The sequence below is a fragment of the Rana temporaria genome, chromosome 4, assembly GCF_905171775.1.
Source record: "Rana temporaria chromosome 4, aRanTem1.1, whole genome shotgun sequence".
NCBI lineage: Eukaryota > Metazoa > Chordata > Amphibia > Anura > Ranidae > Rana > Rana temporaria.
In genome coordinates, this window is record NC_053492.1 from 171,314,883 (window position 1) to 171,332,510 (window position 17,628).

Here is a 17,628-nt window from a genome sequence, read left to right on the forward strand (position 1 = left end):
CTGCCGGCAATCCTCTCTCACCTTCCCACCTGGTATCACCCACAAGCCCCTTGGATCTGGGAGGAGGGCCGGTGGGGATAAGCACAGAAGAGCAACAGCTTAGGCATGTTCAGAGAAGAGCCTGAATTTGCCTGAGTGATTCCAGAGGCTTTCCCTGCCCTGCAGCTGTACGGGGCTGGGTTGCCTCTGTAGCATAGGATTAGATCTTGGGTGGGAGGAGGGTGCATTTTTAAGACTAGTTAAACGCCTGAATTCTACATTAAGGAAAGTAGTACAATGCAGTACATTATTGCTGTGTTCTTCCAAACAGAAGAAAGTATTTAGTAGTAGTTACTAGTTAGTCACATTATACTGGACATTATAAATGTTATTCCTTTGATTTAAAGCCTTTGTGACACCAAGGATGCAATTATAAAACTACTACAGGGGGGTTTGACAATTTTCACATTTTTCAAAATGTTCTTGGACAATAGCATCTGCCTTTCCATGGTAATTGGATAAAGGTGTCAGGGCAACCTGTTTGGCTATAAATGCTGGAGTATTTTCATGACACTAATGCCGCGTACACACGATCATTTTTCAGCATGAAAAAAAACATTGTTTTCAGCATGTCCAAAAAACTAAGTTTTCCCAACTGCATCATTAAAACGACGTTGCATACACACCATCGTTTTAAAAAAATGATCTAGCAAAGCGCGGTGACGTACAACAAGTACGACGGCACTATAAAGGGGAAGTTCCATTCGCCTTTGGGCTGCTTTAGCTGATTCCGTGTTAGTAAAAGACGATTCACGCTTTTCTGTCTGTTACAGCGTGATGGATGTGCTTACTCCATTACGAACGGTAGTTTTACCAGAACGAGCGCTCCCATCTCATAACTTGCTTCTGAGCATGGGCAGGTTTTTTTTACGTCGTTTTAGCCCACACACGATCATTTTTTACAACCCGAAAAACGACATTAAAAAATGCAGCATGTTCGAATTTTTTTTTTTGTCGTTTTTCAGAAACTGACAAATTATGTGTAGCCCACACAGATCATTTTAAATTACGTTTTTGAAAAACAACGTTTTTTTCATGCCGAAAAATGATCGTGTGTACGCGGCATTAAAACCGTAGAAGTAGCTTGGACAACCACTTCTTCAACATTGATTTTGACTAACTACTACTAGATATCATGATCTGATATATACCACACCATTGTCCACTTCAGCTTATTGCTAAAGCATATCTGTATTTTGTTTGACAGAAAAGTGATTCATGCTTTGTTAGAAAAGTACTAGGGCTATAACTCCAATGTTTCTTGTCATCGCATTATCAAATGAAACAATTACCTACAGTAATCTAGGTGCTAGAGATGAGATCAGCAATCTGGTTAATGCATCTCCAGAAGATATCAACAAGACTTTAACTTCCATGACTTGGGACGATGATATCAAGAATGTTTTTTCTTTTGACAAATGATTCATATGGCTTATTTTATACTTCTTTATTCTGCATTATAAAGACTGTTCTAGCAACTTCTAGCATATCATAACCAAGTAAAAGAGGTAGGACTCATTTTTTTAAAGCTGACATAGTATATCTACTGTATATCTGTTCAGCATTAAAACACTAATGCCCCGTACACACGATGGTTTTCCAGACAGGGAATCAGCCCAAGCTTGTCTTGCGTACACACGGTCACACTAAATTCCGACAGTAAAAAACGCGGTGACGTACAACACTACGACGAGCCGAGGAAAATTAAGTTCAATGCTTCTAAGCATGTGTCGAGTTGATTCTGAGCATGCACGTTTTTTTGCGCGTTGAAATTGCATACAGACGAACGGTTTTCCCGCTAGGATTTTTTCCTGATGGGAAAAAAGAGATCCTGCTCCCGATTTTTTCTGGCAGTTTTCCTGTGGGAAAAAGTCAGATGGAGTATACACACGGTTGGGATTCCAGACGAAAAGCTCTCACCTGAGTTTTTCCGACGGGAAAACCGGTCGTGTGTACGGGGCATTAGACTCAAAAATAAGATAAGAATGAAAAAAGTTAGTTCCCTACTATGCATCTTTGATGTCTTACTAAGACTCTGTAGAAAGCATTCATCACCTATACTTTGGCATCAGGATATAACTGTTACATCATTGCATCCTTTTAGTTACTAATATTATAGAAAACACTCTGGACAAAGTATTTTCTATTTACACATTTTTCAGATTGCTTGGATCACCCTGTCACTTCCAGTGGAAAATCTTGTCCCTAGATTTCTGTTTTTTTTACTGGGGTTAAGAAAAGTAATTTAGACAAGTACATCTTATAATGTCTATTATTTTTAATTTTAGTCCCAGTTTGTACAGATTGATCGTGTTTTTACAGTTTTGAATGTACAGTGCATTCATAAGATATTCAGACCCGCTTTAAATTTTTTATATTGCAGTCTGATACTATAGTTGTTTAAATATTTTTCTTTGTCATGTATCTACACATAGTACCCTATAATGACAAAGTGAAAACAGAATTTTAGAAATGTTTGCAAAAGTATGAAAAATTTTAAACTGAAATATCACATTGGCATAAGTATTCAGACCCTTTTGCGACAACACTTGAAATTTAGCTTGGGTGCTTCCCATTTCTCTTCGTTGCTGAGATGTCTCTACACCTGGTTTGGAGTCCACTTGTGGTAAATTACATAAATTGGTTAGACATTATTTGGAAAGGCACATGCCTCTTTATAAAAGTCTTCATAGCTGACAATGCATATTGTATCAGAGCAAAAGGCATGTAATCTAAGGAATTGTCTGCAGAGCTCAGAGAAAAGATTATTGCAAGGCACAGATCTGGAGAAGGTTACAAAAAATTTCTGCTGCGCTAAAATTTCTCAAGAGAACAGTGGCCTCCATAATCCTCAAATGCAAGAAGTTTGGCACACCCAGGACTCTTCCAAGAGCTGGTCGCCCAGCCAAACTGAGCAATTGGGGGAGAAGGAGCTTAGTAAACACATGAAAGCCTGCTTGGAGTTTGCAAAAAAGTACCCGAAGGACTCTCAGGCTGTGAGGAACACGATTCTCTGGTCTGATGAAACCAAGATTGAACTATTTGAACTCAATTCTAAATGTTATGTCTGCAAGAAACCAGACATCACCTGCCCCCTACCATCCCATCAGTGAAGCATGGTAGTGGCAGCAGCATGCTGTGGGGGTGTTTTTCAGAAGCAGAGGCTGGGAGACTGGTCAGCAATGGGGAAAGCTGAATTGAGCAAAGTGCAGAGATAACCTCAATGAAAACCTGTTCCACAGTCCTTAGGACCTCAGACTGGGCAGAAGGTTCAGCTTCCAACATGACAACGATCCTAAGCATACAGCCAAGAAAACACAAGAGTGGCTTGGAGACATGTCTGTGAATATCCTAGAGTGGCCCAGCCGGGAACCCTGACTTAAACCCTATTGAACATCTCTGGAGAGACCTGAAAATGACTGTCCACTGATGGCTTCCAATTAACTTGACTGATCTTGAGAGATTTTGCATAGAAGAATGGCAGAAAATCACCAATCCAGTATAAAGCTTGTCATGTCATACCTAAAAAGACTTGAGGCTGTAATTGCTGACAATGGTGCTTCAACAAAGTACTGAGTAAAGGTCTGAATACTTAAGTACATGTGATAGAAAACAAAGAAAAAAAACATTTAGAAGGTAAATCGAAGGAAAAGGTTAGTGAACTAACAATACACTAGCTTAAAGGAACCTATTTAGAAAATAAAAAACAAACCTTTACAACCCCTTTAACCTCTGTTTGGTCTGCAATTGCCATGGTGCTGCACATGTGTTCAGCTATGACGCCAGCCATTTGTTGACTTCACAGCTTGTTGAGAACCAATATGAGCACACTAGTATCACAGTTATTATTCACAGCATGCCATAACTTTAAATGTAACTGCTTTGAGAAACACTTAAAGCAGAGTTCCACTCAAAAGTGAAAGTTCTGCTTGTTTGCTTCCTCCCCCATTACGGTGGCACATTTGGCACCTTTTGGGGGGGGGAGTAGAGAACGAGTACCTGTTTTTGACAGGTTACTGTCCCCACTCCTGGGAGACCTGGCTGCAATGAGATGCGACGAGGTCCCCCGGAAGTTCGGCCTCCTTCCTCCGCCACTGGGCCAGTTAGAAAGCGCAGCACGCTTTGTGAATATGCAGTAAGGAACCAGCTGTGAAGTCGAAAGACTTTACTGCTGGTTTGCCTTACCACAAATGGCAGCGGCACCACCTGAGAGCCGATCGGAAAATCTGCTGGGGTGATGAAATTGCGGGATCCCTGGACAGGTAAGCGTCCTAATTTTAAAAGTCACAGCCACAGTATTTGTAGCTGCTGACTTAGATTTTTTTAATTTGGTGAGTCAATTTAAGTTATTCAAAGCAGAACTAAACCCATCGATTTAACGGTTTAAAAAAGCAGTTACATTCCATTCCCAGCATGCACACTAACTGTCACATTTGCTTGTGTTCTCAACTAAACTGCTTACCATCAAATGGCTGGTGTCATATCTGATCACATGTGTGGCATTATGGCAGTGTAAGATCAATCAGAGGCTAAGATGGCAGCCTGCCTATTCAAGTGACCCTGTTTATAGGAGTCATACCTTTGGCTATTTTAGAAAGAATACTGATCATTGTGAAAGATTGGTTTACTCTGCCTGTTACAGTGGTCTTTATTTGGACATATCAAAAGAATACAGGTAAAACTCTAGCATGAAGGGCAACAAAATAGCAGCAGTACACCCATGAGGTCAGTCTTGCTTTCCCTTCCTGTCAGCATGTTCAGAGGCCCCATTGCCATTTCCTCTCCCAATATAACTGATGCTTTGCTTAGCAGACTGGCAATAAAGCCATCATCAAATGCTTACACTTGATGCACTTAAAAGTACATCATATGATGTATTGAATATGTACAGTAATATGTCTTTTTTATATATATGCCTGGCTATATGTTTCTTGGTTTGGTGTTCAAGTATATTTGATATGCTTCACTTTTACAGCGTTAACGTGGATTGGAAATAGATGTTTCCTGACTTTCTGGCAATGTCTGAGTTTTTTTCCAGCTGGCTAATGTATTAAGGAGAACAGTTCAGTATAATGGAGACATGTATGATGTGACTAGGATCCATTGCTATGGTGATTGGGAATACTTTGCGGTGAACTAAAACAAGCATGATCATAACTTTGTCTTTCCCTGCAAGCATTTCTTGGATCTGCCACCAGTTATCTATATGAACTCTGTAAAAACTCACAACTATCCTTTAAACCATATATTTTCTGAATCTGAGGACCCTATACAATTAAAAGAGAATATCCGTAGTTTTGTATGCCCTATAAGGCCCCATACACACGGGAGGATTTATCCGCGGATACGGTCCAGCGGACCGTTTCCACGGATAAATCCTCTCGAGGATTTCCGCGGATTTCTATGCGATGGAGTGTACACACCATCGCATTGAAATCCGCGCCGAAATCTTCTGGCGATGACGTGTCGCGCCGTCGCCGCGATTATGACGCGGTGACGTGCGCGACGCTGTCATATAAGGAATTCCATGCATGCGTCGAATCATTACGATGCATGCGGGGGATCCCTTCGGACGGATGGATCCAGTGAGTCTATACAGACCAGCGGATCCATCCGTTGGGATGGATTCCAGCAGATACATTTGTTTGGCATGTCAGCAAATATTCGATCTGCTGGAATCCATCCCAGGGGATAAATATCCGCGGAAACAGATCCGCTGGAGTGTACACACCATAGGATCTATCCGCTGAAACCCATTTGCTGGGATTTTTTAGCGGATGGATTCTATCGTGTGTATGAGGCCTTATACTTTTTTCTATAACAATACAGTAAAATTCCTAGTGAATGAAAGATAGAACTACGCCAAGATGGTAAACATCTCACTACATGTAGACTTCAAATTTTGCACCATTGCAAAACCATAAAAATATAAAATATAAAAAATTTGATAGCGAGGCCTAAATTAAAAATTTTACTGGATCACCTATTTAGCTTAAATGAAAGTCTTTGTGCAAATAAACCAGCCTATACAAATGACCATGTGGTTGACATCATCCCTTGTAAATTTATAATGCGAAAACCTCTAGGTTTGGGATTATGTAGGCAACGAAAAAAATATATTCAAAAATTATAAAAAATATATTTTAATACATATAGGTAGAAAAAGTACAAAAATTACATCGCAATACAAAACAATATAGTGAAAAAAAACATTGATTGCAGACATATAAGTAACTACTTATATGTCTGCAATCAATGTTTTTTTCACTATATTGTTTTGTATTGCAATGTAATTTTTGTACTTTTTCTACCTATATGTATTAAAATATATTTTTTATAATTTTTGAATATATTTTTTTCGTTGCCTACATAATCCCAACCCTAGAGGTTTTCGCATTATGAAAGTCTTTGTGTAGACAAAACTATGTTTTAGATGGAGTAGGGAAGGCATAAAGATTTATCAAGTTATTTTTTGCTGTCTGTGGCCTGCTTGGAAATTTCCCTTTACTTCCTGTCCTCAAGATGCATCGAGAAATAAGAAGAAATGTCCCCAATATTAGGTGAATTCCCATCTTAGACAGTCGGCAGAACAAACTTATTGGATAATATACCCCAACCTCTTGTTCTGGTGACAACCCAAAGATTTTGAATTTCCAACCTTTTCTTTCGAGACTTTGGGCAAATAGAAAGGGGACAGATAGAGCAGAAAAAACATTCTCACAGTTTTGGATACTGTGAGAAAGGTTTACTTTTGCTCTATGTGTCCCCTGCTTTGTATAGTACAATGTTTTGATTTTTGGATTCAACATATATATTTAAAATTTCTGTACATACTGTAGATTTTAACAAAAATAAAATGATGCTTTTACATTTTTGTTAAAATCTACAGCATGTACTGAAATGTAAAATATATATGTGGAAGCCAAAAATCAAAACATTGTAATATACAAAGCAGCCAAATTGCAATTACTGTAGACACAAATCAGCAACAATCCTAACCAAAAAATCCCTATTAATTTACAACAATGCCATGAAAAACTCTTAAGTACTATCAATAAAATCATAGCTTTTTCAGTGGGGAAATAAAATTCCTTCTAAGGAATTAATGTAGGCAAATTACCTAAAGAGTCATATGCTGGGTACTAAAAAGACATGTATAAAAAAGTGTTAGAGATCCACAAAATGCAACAAAAAATCCATATGGTATAATAAAAATGCATAAAAACTGCTGCACACACAGGCTGAATTTCAATAGAAATAGATACTGCCTCTGTACTGCCCTTCAGTCTTCTTTCAAATTTCACTGGGCTGATAAACAACTGGATTACAGTATTTGCAAATCTATACTCAGCTAATTATTTGCTTACTATCAGTCAAAGTTAAAAACGCAACTAATGGCCTGGACTGTGCATTGGGGAGAATTTCATACTGCAGTAAGTTACTACCTGCTCATTGCTCACCTCCCTTTACTACCTCTGATGGGTAATCCATTTTTACAACCTGGACTTGATTCTCCAGCTACCTTTTTTTTTGGTGGCCTGCACATGGTTTCACTTCTGCCTTCTCACTAATTTAGATCAGGATATATGGCATACATTTTCATACAATGATCAGCCCCATGGAGACCCAAGAGGATCTGGCCATCAAAAAAGGAGAAATTAAATGACAATCTTATATGGATACCTATAGATAGGGTTGGCTGGACTTTGAAGAGGGAAGCCTGTCGTAAGGACATTTGTCCCATCTATAATGAGCTTGCACTGATGGCTTCCTCTCTATGTCCCTCTCTCCACCAGTCACATAGGAGCTCGGAAATTTAAGGAACACTCTGCAGACAAAGAATGCCTGAGTGTGGTTGGATTTTGTCTTTTTAAACAAGTCTTCCTAAGTCTTTGTAAGCTTCCCACTGACTGTTTATTACAGCTGTAGTATTGTTTTTGAGCATCTTACTTGGCACTAACAAATTGTTCCCAACATTCATCACTAGCTTCCAATTCATACCCATTTTGGCAGTTCCATGTAGCATGTTACAAAGAACTGAGGACAGTAAGAACATTGCAGCCGATAATTCCTGGGAATGGTTTGAATGACAGTAATGATACACCGATTATTTGTTATTGGGAACGCCCATCACATAAATCTTACTTTCTGAGAAAATACATATTAATTTTTCCGCCAACAAGAAAAGAGAACTCGGTCGTGCAGCAGTTCACTAATGAGAATGTAATTGGGGTTTGTGCCTGTTTTCTTTTACTCTTTTACTATTTCCTTACCCTTCCTTTTGCATTTTGTAGTGTTTTGTGCGGACAACTGGACTAAATAGGGGAAGTTAGTGTATGAAGTCATGAGTTCCCCAGTAGAGACACCAGATGTTATATTGTTCTGAACCGCTTTTATCTTATTTTGACAGGTCATTCTAGTTCAGGTTAACCCAGGAGAAACCTTCACAATACGAGCGGAAGACGGAACACTGCAGTGCATTCAAGGTAAGGAAAACTGACGTCTGTGTTAGGCTGGAGCTGCAAAGCTTTTCTCACACTAGCCCGTTCATATGTGACACTGAAACCTCTAAATCCCTCACTGTGGTTTCTGGGGCCTGGGAGCTCAGCCTTTCAAAGTGAAACATTCAGTTGGTTTATGTTTCTTCCACTTACAATGAATAAATAAATGGGTTTATTTAGGTACAAAATTCAGTAGTCCTGATGTTGCATGTGTTCCAGCCCACTGTGTCTGACAAGGGTATGCAAGGCCATCCAGTAAATTCAGTTATATGTGCCCTTAGTCATCTAACCAGACTATATTTAATCAGACCGTTTATAATGCCAGAAATCATACAGTTCCATCCCAGCTCTGAGGCTGCATCAAATTGCATAATCTTAAAGCAGAATTTTTATAAATGGAATTTTTTCCTGCTTGCTATCATTGATTTTCTGGGGCAGCCACTTGTCTGTGGGAACAGTTGTACCATTTTAAAATACAAAATAAAAAACACTTTTTAGTCCCTTTTTTTAATAAATAATATAGTAAGCTTAGTAGCATTCTACAACCCTCTGACAGGTTGATGGGCTTAAAGTGACACTAAACTCTGGTTTATAAAAGAAAATCTTTTAAAATATGTATTCTTAATTTAGAAAAGTACCTTCTATTGCTGCCTGCCTCCTCCAAATTCCATTTTTTTTTCTTTTCTATTTTGACCTGACTTCCTACTGGGGGAGGTGGCTATGTTTGTTCTCCATGGTCCCTTTGTATGTAGGACTGTGGCCAAACGCTCTTAAAGTGGATGTAAACCCCATTTTTTTTTTAATTAAAGGGGGTTCACCCAAAAATCTATTTTTAACATTACATTTAGCCGAGTTGTCCTAATGACAATCGGCTGTTTTTTTTTTTTTTTTCCGTACATACCTTATTTTACCGCCGCTTCCGGGTATGTCTTCTCCGGGACTGGGCGTTCCTATCTGATTGACAGACTTCCGACCGTCGCATACTACGCGTCACGAGTTGCCGAAAGAAGCCGAACGTCGGTGCGGCTCTATACGGCGCCTGCGCACCGACGTTCGGCTTCTTTCGGCAACTCGTGACGCGTAGTATGCGACGGTCGGAAGCCTGTCAATCAGATAGGAACGCCCAGTCCCGCAGAAGACATACCCGGAAGTGGCGGTGAAAATAATGTATGTACGGGAAAAAATAAAATAAAAAACAGCCGATTGTCATTAGGACAACTTGGCTGATTGTAATGTTAAAAATTGATTTTTTGGGTGAACCTCCACTTTAAGGTTTTTACCTTGTACAGTATAGGATTTCATGTCATCTGTGCCCAGTCTTGCCACAAAGCGTTAATCCAGCTCTGAGCAATCCTTTAATATTTTTTAAAACTGACACACAGAGAAATATGAGTCAGTTCTTCCCCTCTGCTGTAAGTGACAGGTGATTTACATATCTCACGCACAAGCCTGAGAGAGGTATTCTTCAGATCCCCTCCTCCTTTCTTTTCCATTAATCCCAGGATTGGCTGTTCCACACCTCAACATGATTGGGCATGCTGAAGTCATGTGGTGACTTTTCTGGGATTTGACTGGATGTTAGTGATCTTAGTAGAAGTTCTGTGTAAGAAATACACAGGAGGAAATGCATGTAGACAAGGGAGTGTATAGGTGGGCGGGGAGTCTACTGACATCACAACTCCACCCACCAAGCTCCGGACAACAGACCCACCCACAGAATCTGCAGTTTTTCAGGGCTCATAGAAGACAGAGGGGAGACATTTGACAGGTGGCATGTATATCCTTATAGATAACAATTATGGCTGTAGTTTAGAAAGGATGAGAGTCGGTTTACATCAACTTTAAGGTAATTAGGGAGAGAAGTGTCCAAATACACACACACCAAGTGGAAAAAAAGAAAGAAAGGGGGTAGGGGTGTGATAAAAATGGGTTAGAATAACTAGTTTTAGTACAGAAGAGGAGCCTGTACAATGTTGCAAGGCAAAAAATAAGGCTGGGGTTCAGCTTAAAATAGTACATTTATTTGTACAGAGTTATATATCTGAGTGACAGTTTTGCAAGAAAGGGAATAGAAGGAATTTGGACCAGGAGGAGGTGGGATGGGAAAAGTGGTAGATGTGTTACTCCTTGTAAGAACTAATATGTTCATATATTTGCTAATGTTCAAGATTAAGAGAGCATAAATGCACAAATATTAAGATCACAAACGGCGCTAATGGTGACAGTTCTAGTGTAGATGCACAAGGCACCACGTCTACACTCCAATGTTGCGTGAAGGAAATCAGTGAGGTACAGGCAAAAAAGTTCCAAATAGAAGTGTGGTCCACTTTAAGAAAGGACAGATAGTAAGCACCTTCCACCCGAACTCCTCTAGAGACACCACGTGGGACACAATGAGCCCCCTCTGGGGTACACACTCACCAGAAAGTAAATAATACAGGGCGATGTATGCGTAACTCCAAACTGATAATCAGCCTTCAAGCAGGGTAATCAAACACATCTGTATAGGAGCTCCAAATTAAACCAGAAAAAAAGACAGAGAAAGTGCCATAGCATAATTCCGTTTTTAATGGATCAAAAATAGTAGCCCACAGAAGCAAAAACCCCTTCAACCATTGAACGTACAATAAAAGTATTTAAAAAGCGCATAATCACCAAATCCTGGATAATAGGTAAAGCATCGCACTGGTCCTGGTTCAGTCTCACAGAGACTGTCAACTTCCGGTTCCAGACGAGGCACTGGTGGAGCGCAAACGTCACTTCCTGAGCGTCGTGAGAAGCCACGCCCTGACGCGTTTCGTCATAGGACTTCGACAGAGGGCGTATTTTTTTAAACGGCTGCTCCCATTACCGTAATATTCAGATTGCTCTTTAACTTGCGGAAATCTGTTATTAGATTTTGCAATAGTTTTTTCCGTGTTGGCGCAGGGAGGTGTATTGTAGGCCTTCAATTACACTTTTTTCTTTTATTCTTCTTATATTTGCTAATGTACACAGAAATAATATATATATTAAAAATCTTCTTTGCATTGTAGAATGCCCCTGCTAAATGTCTTCCATGGTCAATTTTCCCCTTCTCATTATCTTGCACCCCATAGGTCACATATTGGAACATTTCAGGAAATATACATTATGTCACATTTGTTTTACATACCCTCAGTCCGAAGTGTGCATGGGCAATTTGAAGCTTTGTAGGAAGTCAAAAAGTTCAAAGTGCTGCAATAATATCCATTCCAGATGTGTTTGAATCAGGGAAAATCTTTTTTTTATGTATTTTTATGAGGAAAGTTCAATATGTTTTCAATTCTTTGTATGAATCATTGGCCTTTCTTACAAATGAAATAGACGGTCAGAGTCTAAGACAATTTTGTCTGGAGTTTATTATTATTGTTGTTATTGCTCTTATACTTCTATTGTGAGAAGTGACGATTTAATAATGAGGCGAACCTCCTCAATATAAACTTCTGAGGACCCCACGCAGTTCTGTCACAAGATAATTAATCACTTCCTGTGCTACACGTGGATGTGTGTTATTGGAACGTGTGCGTGCATGTAAAGGGTACAGTAACTGGCTATCAAAATATCATTACTCCTGGGTAAATTCTATTGAGTAAAGCTCAAAAACTGAAAGCTATTGTCCTAAAAGTTTATATAGGGTTATATTACTAATGTATGAGATGAATTTGAGGAAGGAGGAGTATATGTTCTATATGTACATGTGTATGTTTTGTTTCCATCATGGTTTTCTATCATCGTTCGATTTAACGTTCGATTCGTAGACATACTGTAGAATACATAGGATTCCTGTGCAAAGAAACTCTGCTTTGGAGTTAATCAGTGTTATGCCATTTACATACCTAGTAATTTTTGTTTTCCAAGAGTAATGATTTGCGCTAGGTGGGTGTGCAGAGTCCTTCAGGAATAGACTATGTAACTGAGCAAAACACTGAGATAGTCTGAGTCAGCCCAAAAAATGCATAGACTTGTTGCAGGGCTGTGATCTTATAAGCAGCGGAACTTAGGCCGCGTACACACGATCGGTCCATCCGATGAGAATGGTCCGAAGGACCGTTGTCATCGGTTAACCGATGAACCTGACTGATGGCCTGTCGCGCCTACGGTTAAAAAAACGATCGTGTCAGAACGCGGTGACGTAAAACACGACGTGCTGAAAAAAACAAAGTTCAATGCTTCCAAGCATGCGTCGACTTGATTCTGAGCATGCGCGTGTTTTTAATCAATGCTTTTGCATACTAACGATCAGTTTTGACCTATCGGTTAGGCGTCCATCAGTTAAATTTTAAAGCAAGTTCTCTTTTTTTTGACCGAAGGTTAAAGAACCTATGGGGCCTACACACGATCGGTTTGGACTGATGAAAACGGTCCTTCAGACCGTTCTCCTCTGGTGATCCTATCGTGTGCACGCAGCCTAACTTTCCAAAAAGAAATATGACGTACTAAAGTTCTGGCTCTAAGTTGTTTTCAGGTGTTAAAGTTCCCCCTGGCAGGTGATAATGGCTTATCCGAGGTGTAGGGTCTAAGAAACTGTTAGTTTTCACCATAGCTGCTGAAGGTAGGGATCGGCAGACCCTAGTGGTCATGATTTATTTCACTGCAAACTGACTCAGAATTGCCTCACTAAGGATATAGCTGCGGAGATTGTTTAGGGCTGCAGATGAGTAGTTGCGTCAAGGCAGGCAAAAGTGTAGTCAGGTCCAACCAAAGGGTTAGTCAGGCAGCAAATTAGAGTGGTCAGGTTGATCTATGTCGGCAACCATCGGGCAGTCTCACAGGAAAGCATTCTAGTTCTTTGCATCAGGATAGCTGGTGTTAAGACACGACACTAGTGACTGTGGAAGGGTCTGCACTGCTGCGCTCTGATGAAGATGCCCTTGTAGCCTCGAAACGCTTCAGACGGCAGTGACACACCTCTATCCCCCCTGGAGTGCAGTTCGAGGGGTATCTACCACATCATTGTTGACAAGCCTACTATGTCAATTCTCTTGTGAGTAGTTTTTTATTACCATTTTATTTTATTAAATCTGTCAACGGTAACACACTAGGCTGGTGCGCCTTTCTTTCTTTGCTTTTGTCGTTTTCTACTAGGACATTCCCCGTCCATGAAGGGCAGCAAGGCCACTGTTACTGTTTTTGACACTGTTGGTGTGTTCCATGGGGAATATTGAATAACTGTTGGACAATCCACCCGTGCGCAGGAGTTTGATTGCTTTCTGTTTATCACTTGCAGCTTCTGCCCTAGGACCCCCAAGCCTGCCACCTTTCCCATACACTTCCATGCAGGGAGACAGTGGGTCATCTGGAGAAAAAAGTAGTGGGACCTACAGAGCGACCAGGAAAGAAAGAAAGAGTTCAGGCTCCTAGGTGGCGTGACTGTGGCAGTCTGGGTGGGACTGTCACTTAGTCGGCATCCAGGCCGTGCTCTGCTATTTAGTGATGCCTGGTCCAGCTAAAAGGTGACATCACTTTCCATGCTGTAGCTGGTGACAATGTGCAAGCCAAAGGATCTTTAACAGTGCTGTGAGAATACTTACCTGTCTTCACACATCCTTCTGTCACTAACCAGATGAGCAAAGTGTCACTTTCTTGCTAAAGAAAATGGGGCAGAATGTTATTAGGCAGCGAGATTGTTATAGTGGTGTCTCACTCAGTCTGCAAGCCAATAAGTGAATGACTTGTGGTAGCAAGTATTTCATTATGTTTCCCTGTCTGTTGTTGCCAGCCACAGGATCAGCTAAAGAGCAAAGGTGAAGTGCAGTAACCCATAGCAATTGGATCTCACTTTATTCACACTTTTAAAGGGTCTGGTGAAGATAGATAGGTAAGTGCGGCAGGGAATTTGTTGGTTTAAGGCAGTCATAGACATGGTTGTTGCGAAGTCTATGCATATGACTTCCTTAAGGGCTCATTCACATGGGCTCATAGAGCCATACACCATGAAAATCTAGCATATCTCTGCACCCACCCAAGAGTGACAGGTTGTCACATACCTGGTAGTAGAGCCTGATATGCAGAGGAAGGCCGCTCTTACAGGAGGCACAAGAGTGGCATGAGTGCCTGGCAGGATCGCCGGTGGAGGCGCTGGCTTGGAACTTCTGATGCCACCATGGATCACCAACAAGTAGGGACACCAGGAACAGCAGGTAGGCTGAAGACTGGAGCAGGCTGGTAATAGAGCACCACAGACAGGAACATGGACACAGCAGTTACCTAAGTGGGGGTTCTGTAGGCTAGGAACACAGGCATACACAAGCGGGCAGATCAGAAACAGATGCAGAGGCTGGAGCAAAGTCAAGGTACAGGCTGGGTCGTTAGGAGACGGGCAGCGAGGTTACCAGAGGAATAGGCAGAAGCAGCGTCAGAGACAAGCTGGGGTCAGATGCAGATGGATAGCAGGATTAGTCAGGAACAAGCCAAATTAGCAACTGCAACAGGTTGCAGGAATCACAGGGAACACTGTAGATCAGACAGCATTGATCTTGGGTACTGGCCCTGTTTAAATAGTCCATTTGGCACCAATAACTGTCACAAGGTGCACGCGTGTGCTCTAGCGTGTGCATGCGCACATCTTTTTGCATCCCGAACTCCATTGGCGTGCGTGTGCATTGGCAAACGTGCCCGAGCCTGTGCAGCTTTCTTCATTGGGATGTGGAGCACAGGGATTCTTTTGCAGCCGTCATCTTGGTTACTGGCATGCCCTTCCTGACACAGGTGTACCATCTGTACAAATCAATGTCCTGCTTCGGCTGTATGCAGATAACTGCACATCCGAGCATTTGCATTTTACATTTTACAGTTGTGGAGGTGCACTATTGGATGCACACAGTTTGAGTCTGGGGAAACCCATCTGTCCCTGTATGAAAATTAAAGCTTTAATGTGAGGTTACCAGCATACAGCTGCAGCCTTTCAGTGATTTATACAGGTCACTTCTTTTTTTATAGTGTATGGCTCTCTGCGCCCAAATGAATCGGCCTTTACACTGTTGCAGATACACTGATCTGCTTCTGCTCAGGGATAGGGGAGGACTAAGCCTGACCCTGACTGAGACACATCTTCGTCATTTGTGACTCACATTCTTCATTTTCACTGCAGATCACAGTAGGAAGGTTTCAGCAACAGAGGCGGTGCTGTCAATCCAGAAAGCAATAGGCGGGGCTTGATGAAAAGGCACTGATTGACAAGCTGCAAGCTTGTGAATCAGGCACAGCCTATATGAGAGTGGCAACTCTGAAGTCAAGAGCAGTGCAGCATTGTTGCCACGCCATTACAGGAAGCTCCATTTGTTGGACTTCACTAGCAGGATCAACTGCTAATTGTAAGACTGTGCAGGATGACTAATTGGGATTTATTAAGGCAGGTGAATTTGCTTACATTTTGCTGTCCCTTCCCTCATCATCATCATGCTATTAGCATTTTAAATAAACCTTTTCTGTTTTCAGTTCATACATATTTTCCAGCCTGCTTCTATAAGAATTGCAGGCAGATCATGGCTGGGGGGCTGCATAGATCCCTAAAAACAGCAGTGAGTGAAAGTGATGGGCCAGGAACAGTTAGGCTGGGGTTGAAAATGCTAGATGCCGCTGGATGTCCTCCAGCCAGGAAATGAGGTGGGCTTTATCTGACTTATCTGTTGTAGCCTACAGTGTACAGTGAAATGAGAGAAGCAATTTCAGATCAAGAGAGGAGCTTGTACAACTGCGCAAGACTGAAAGTAGGTTGGAGTTCAGGTTTAAGTGCTCTAGCATACACTATTTTATGGGAGGCCATAGTTCTACTTTAATCATATTAATTGTCACAAAAGATTCCAGTTGAAATTATTTATTACGTTTGTTACAGCCCCTTCAAACTTTAACAATATGTTTGGTTACTGTTATTAGCAAGGCTTTTATAGTAGCCAACGTACATTTTAGATTTAGTGAAACTTAAATGTTTGAGGTTTCAAACATGTGGGAGTTCAGACTCATAGTCTTCCCTATTTTCCAGGCTTTGAGCTCTGTATACTTGTGAAAACCAAAAGTACTGGACTGTGCTGCTTGTCGACTGCTCCAGACAGTTATGAATGTGACCTGGCAAGCAGCAGGGTTTCCTGCTGACGTGGCTTCCCACAACAGGAGCAGAACAGAGCTGCTTCAGTGTACTGCAGAGGAGACGGTTAAACGATGAATCACCAGCACAGCTATGAGAAAAAAAAATGGAATCAGGCTCACGCTAATGATCATAAGTTTATAACAAAGAAATTGCATTTCTTAGTTAGAAAAGATGGGACAAATGAACAGAGTTTAGGTATGCAAAACTGTCTAAGTTGTTGCATAGATTATAAATATTTTATGCTTCCAGGCCCAGAATCAAAGATGCATGCTAGGATCAAGAATCAAACTGGTATGCTGGGACCAAGAGTCAAACTCATATGCTAGGATCAAGAATCAGACTCTTATACTAGATCAAGAATCAAACTCTTATTATACTAGGACCCAGGATCAAACCAGTCATACCAGGACCAAGAAGCTAGGAACAAGAATCAAACTCATATGCTAGGAACAAGAATCAAACTCATATGCTAGGACCAAGAATCAAACTGGTATGCTGGGACCAAGAGTCAAACTCATATCCTAGGACCAAGAATCAAACTCATATGCTAAGACCAAGAATCAAACTCTTATACTAGGACCAAGAATCAAACTCTTATTATACTAGGACCCAGGATCAAACCAGTCATACCAGGACCAAGAAGCTAGGAACAAGAATCAAACTCATATGCTAGGAACAAGAATCAAACTCATATGCTAGGACCAAGAATCAAACTGGTATGCTGGGACCAAGAGTCAAACTCATATGCTAGGACCAAGAATCAAACTCATATGCTAGGACCAAGAATCAAACTCTTATACTAGGACCAAGAATCAAACTCTTATTATACTAGGACCCAGGATCAAACCCTTATACTAGGACCAAGAAGAAAACTCATATGCTAGGAACAAGAAGCAAACTCATATGCTAGGACCAAGAATCAAACTGGTATGCTGGTGGGACCAAGAGTCAAACTCATATGCTAGGACCAAGAATCAAACT

General features: G+C 41.0%; 1 protein-coding gene across 2 annotated transcripts in view; it reads left to right on the plus strand.

Moving 5' to 3' along the window:
* FNDC3B (fibronectin type III domain containing 3B) overlaps positions 1-17,628 on the plus strand; it is a 443,125-nt gene that overhangs the window by 148,876 nt on the left and 276,621 nt on the right. For both annotated transcript variants that reach the window (XM_040349376.1, XM_040349377.1), the window contains one exon: positions 8,450-8,525. In XM_040349376.1, the coding sequence (XP_040205310.1) occupies positions 8,450-8,525 (76 nt within the window). The remainder of the gene's footprint in view (positions 1-8,449; positions 8,526-17,628) is intronic.